This window comes from Myxocyprinus asiaticus, chromosome 3 (assembly GCF_019703515.2).
Source record: "Myxocyprinus asiaticus isolate MX2 ecotype Aquarium Trade chromosome 3, UBuf_Myxa_2, whole genome shotgun sequence".
Lineage (NCBI taxonomy): Eukaryota > Metazoa > Chordata > Actinopteri > Cypriniformes > Catostomidae > Myxocyprinus > Myxocyprinus asiaticus.
The window spans coordinates 55,642,030-55,647,384 of NC_059346.1; the positions used below are offsets into that span (position 1 = coordinate 55,642,030).

At 37.2% G+C, this 5,355-nt stretch overlaps 1 protein-coding gene across 1 annotated transcript in view; it reads left to right on the top strand.

Annotated features, from left to right (window-relative positions):
* Positions 1-1,132, top strand: part of LOC127417068 (segment polarity protein dishevelled homolog DVL-2-like) — a 69,856-nt gene extending 68,724 nt beyond the window's left edge. The window contains exon 15 of the mRNA XM_051656788.1: positions 434-1,132. Coding sequence (XP_051512748.1) covers positions 434-966 — 533 coding nt within the window. The 3' untranslated portion in view covers positions 967-1,132. The remainder of the gene's footprint in view (positions 1-433) is intronic.
* Positions 1,133-5,355: the final 4,223 nt, after the last annotated feature.

Genomic DNA, 5,355 nt, shown 5'->3' on the forward strand with positions numbered 1-5,355 from the left:
ACTTAAGTAAAACAAAAAAAAAATCAGTACTCTTTCCACCACTGGTGTCGACGTTTCGTTTCAGCCCAAAAAAGTAGACCACATGAATTGCGCGCTATATTCTAAGTCTTTTGAAGCCATACAATGGCTTTGTGTGAGGAACGGACCCAAATTTAGGTCCTTTTTGGTCATTTTGGAGCTTGTTCACTGTTGTATGGAAAAAGCTGTGAACATTTCTAAATTCCACTGAGGGAAATAAATACAGGTTTGGAATGACAAGCGGGTGAGTAAATTATGACAGAATAAAACTATTAGTTTTACAAAAGACTAAATGCCGAGACATAATCTACACAAGTATATGAACGCAAACACGCTTGACTAAGCAAGCTCAATTTTGTCTAAATGCAATTTCTTTTTTTACCATTTACACATTGCTCCCTTGTTTCTCGTACAGGAAGTCGTAGCAGTGGTTCAACCCGTAGCGAAGGTGAGCGAAAGCGGGGCAGTAAAGGAGGCAGCAGCACCAGCGGTCGAGAGGAAAAATCCCCCGTAGGAGGCGGTGGTGCTGACTCCCGCTCTGGCAGCGGCAGCGAATCGGAATACTCCGTCCGGAGCAGCCGGAGGCGGGACCACGGTTCCGCCACACCCAGCGAGCACAGCCTCAGTCTGAGCCAGCGGTCGCATCACAGAGTTCCGCCCACCCACCTGGCTCCATATCCCCCAGGTATCCCCATCTCCTACAACCCCATGATGGTCATGATGGTTCCACAGCACCCCCACCCTCATCCGGCCCTGGGTGGCCCCATGCCCACCCTGTCCACCGCGGCCCATCTTCAGGCCCTGCCTCCCTCTTCAACACCTGGCGGCCCACCCGGAGCTCCTCCCACCAGGGATCTGGGATCCGTTCCTCCTGAGCTCACCGCATCCAGACAGTCCTTCCATCTGGCCATGGGCAACCCCAGTGAGTTCTTTGTGGACGTTATGTAGCGGGACGAAGGGGACGAATGTGGTTGGAATGTGAAATGAAAGGGATAGTTCAACTATATTATTTATGCACCTTTATGGAACACAAAAGGAGGTGTTAGGCAGATTGCTGGTCTCTTCCATTGTTTGTAAAAAAAAAAAAAAAAAAAAGATGAAATGAAAGTTTGGATCGAAATTTTGACTAAGGCTAACTCCTTTTGTGTTCCATGGAAGAAAGTTTGGATCAAAATGAGGGTGAGTAAATAATGACAGAACTTTCCCTTTCATTGAGTGTGCCGACAACAGAGAGAGAGAGAGCGAGCGCAAACCAAAACAAGAGAAGTGTCTCGTGGGTTTTCAAAGGAACCTGTCTAATTTCAAGGGGACACTTATTTAAATGTTTGTTTTTGAAAACCAAACAGCCATTTTATTTCTGATTGTCTCATTTTTTCACCCTCTTTGACTCTTGTGTGTGTGCGGTACTTTTTACGAATAAACATTCACTGGTGCCGTAAATGTTGCAATTTGAAACGCATCCAATGTCGTTAACATCTTGTTTTCGTAATATTTTGTTAGTTCCTAATTTGGACAAATACAAGGCACAGTAGAGGTACGGCGACAGGAACTACTACTTTTTCTGTCTACTTGTTCAAGCAAATCTGCATGTTTCCAGTGTAAAATAAATCTTCTGCATCACTTTATATGCATGCATGTAATGCACCAAAAGTGATATGGTGAACATTAGTTAACCTAAACTAACAATGAACAACACTTTTACAGCATTTATTAATCTTGGTTAATGTTGATTTTAAAAATGTATTACTACTATATGTTGAAATTAAAAGTTGTATATGTTAACATTATGAACTAACATGAACTAACAATGAACAATTTATTTTATTAACTAACATTTAACAAAGATTAATAAATGCTGTAAAAATATCGTTCATTGTTTGTTCGTGATTCCTAACGCATTAACCAATGTTAACGAATGGAACCTCATTGTAAAGTGTAAATGTGATATGCATGTGGCATTTTAGGTTGAGCACAATGAAAAGTAAACACAACTAGTACAGTAGTGTGCTTACGAAAGTATACGTTCAGATTTTTGAGTGTTCACACAGAGCAAACAAATCCATTTTAAACTAGTGGCACAGTCTGTTTAATTCAACATTGAGTTTACTCGCAGGGTTTTCAAACAGGGTCCTTAGTGCTGGATTATTTTATCGAATGCAAGATAATTTTCATCTTTGTCTGAGATTTCTGAATTAAGAGTGTTGCCATAGTGTGTATAGACTGTAGTTACATCTTAAACCCTGACCTAGAGACTTTAGATCGGGTTTATTTCTAAGGCACTGACGTTTTTCTTTTCTTTTTTTTTTTTATCATAAAATTCTCATTTTTTGTTTTGTAACTTTTTGAGATTACGTTAAACTGGCAAAATAGTTATATTCAATCATAATTGCTTAGAATTTTTAAATTCCACCATTTTACTTTGTGCATATTGCATTTTTTCCCCTTTATGTTTGTGAATATGTTATCTTGGTCGTTTCGCTCAAAACCGAAACATGTACGTTTAGCCATATTGGAAATAGTGGACACGCTCTTTTATGTTTATATTGTTCAGGAATATGAATTCTGCCGCTGAATAAACTAGATCCAAGTCTAGTTTTAAACTTTGTTTTGTACTTTGAGCCTCTTGAGACTAGACGTTTAGCTTTTTACCTTGTACAACACATTTCTTCGAGCTTGTCCCTGCATTTCTTTCCAAGTTGCTCACATTCTTTGTTTAGTACGTGTTTTAGTTTAGTAGACTTGTTTCACTGATCTGAAACCAGTTTTGTGTTTTTATTATGATGGTTGGGGTCTGGGAAGGTAGGACTGGTGTTAGATTAGTATGAGAAGGTAACTTGGAGCCAAATGCCTCAGCTGGAACGTATCAACTGACATTTTTGTACCGTTAAAAGAATGGGGGCACATTTTGATTTAACATGCAAGCTACTTAAAGATGCAGGTTTAAGGAGCAGTTGTTACTTTCTAATTAACTGGTATGCTTTGGGATGAGCCAAAGGCTAAACTATAGGACAAAAAAAAATTCAAAATCCTTCTTACAGTGTTCTCCTAGAAATCATGTATCATGGTTAAGTTGTCATGATCATACCAGGATAATTTTACCCTCCCTAGTACCGGTAGATTGTATTAATGGAAACTAATGTACAAACAGTAATCATTATAATGATGACTGTGGGGTTATAGTAAAGCTTTATACTGTAGACCTGACATGAACGCATTTCTACCTAGTTTATTTTTGACTTCTACTTTTTTACTTGTATAAATCATTATTATAACATTTTGTAATCTAAATAAAGGTGCTATATGAAGAAAAAAAACATTGTCTTATTTCATTTTGGTAATGATGATAAAGCTTTGTCATCTGGAATATGTAATCAAATGTAAGGTGAATACAGGTAAATTGGGACACTATGTACCAATTGTTTGTCAGATGACATCCTGGATAAAAAGATTTTGATTCAAATCTGCATAAATTAAAGGCAAAACAAAAAGCTCTATCATGATGTTTATACTAGGGATGCATATTTTTGGCTGATACTGATTTTAACAAAAAGCTCTGGAATTATGCTTAAATTGATAGTTCACCCAAAAATGAAAATTCTCATCATTTACTCACGCAGAAGACACCCCAGATACGTATGACTTACTTTCTTCTGCTGAATACACACACAAGATTTTTAGAAGAATATCTCAGCTCTGTAGGTCCATACAATACAAGCGAATGGTGACCAGAACTCCAAAAGCTCCAAAAAGGAGACTCCAGTAATATCTTCTGATGCAGTCAAGCTGGTTTTGGGTGAGAACAGGTCAAAATATAACTTCTTTTTCACTGTACATTTTGACAACAGTCTCCTTGGTTGTGATGATTTCAAGCTCGACTACACTTCCTATAGCACCATCTAGCCAAAGGCTGAGTTCGAAATTGCATGCTGCCATACTACTTGTACTACTTCATTTATGTCTATGGCAGAAATAGTAAGAGTAGTATGGTAGTATGCCATTCCGAACTCGGCCAGTGTCTTTCTAGCAAGTCAGTCCACTGTCGCCAACTTTGGAACGCTCTCGGGAGGTTATTTCCAGTCATGAGAGTGCAGCTCCTATCTACTTGAATGGAGAAAAAACGAAATCTCAAAAACGGTTGGTCAAGATTACGATCAAAGAACGTATTTCAAATCAGCAGTAAAATCTGAACACAATAGTATCATAAATTGTGCTGCTTTACCTGATAATGCAAAAAAAAATAAAAAAATAATAATAATTCAATTTGTCCTGCTTGTATAGCTAATGTGCATGTGCATTCTCGAGTTGATTGACAGGAGATGTCTGTATCTAAATGGTGATTGGCTCTTTTACCTGTAAGGTGGGACTTCCTTTCTACATCTGTTGACTGTTGGGTGCTCAGAGCTCCTTGTCTGAGCATTCCAAATTCTCCCATTCATTTTAATAGAAGTGGCCTGTTTCTGCTAAATAGTCTCTGATCTAGACTGATCTAGTCTCTGATGTCAAGCGCAAGGAATTGTAATCGAGCTTGAAATCATGATCAGCCAAGATGTGCAGTGAAAAAGGAGTTTCATTTTGGTCTGTTCTCACCCAAAACCAACTGGATCACTTCAGAAGACATTTATTAAACCCTGGAGTCTGATGGATTACTTTTATGCAGACTTCATCTCTTTTTTGGAGTTCTGGTCACCATTCACTTGCATTGTATGGACCTACAGAACTGAGATATTCTTTTTTTTAATTATTATTATTATTGTGTTTAACAGAAGAAAGATGGTCAAACACATCTGGGATGGCATGAGGGTGAGTAAATGATGAGAGAATTTTCATTTTTGGTGAACTATTCTTTAATTATGCTATATTTTAAGAGAGCCACAATGAAAAATAAATATAATCAAAAAATGTTTTGGTCAAAAAATATAATTATAGAATTAGAAGTAAATACAATTTGGTCAATAAGTATTTGGCTGATAAATATCGATGGCTGATACATTGGTGCTTCCCAAATAAATGCTATAAAAATAAACAAATACATTTTATTTAATTATTTTGACGTATTTTAGATTTTCCTTCTATTACAGTATAACGTGTTTTTTATTTTTTAATTACATTTATCACAATTGGATGGAAAATGTGTTTGATTATCATGAACAATGTCACTGTATAAAATCTTAATGACCTTAAAAGAGGCTTTTTTTTTTTCTCTATAGGACATGTTCTTGAAAGGACAACTACATTTCCCATAATGCATCTAAATGTACTCCATAAAGATTACCCCTTCCGTTTGCGCTTTCATAGATGTACATTCACTAGAATGCATGTCTGTTGACCGCAGAGAAA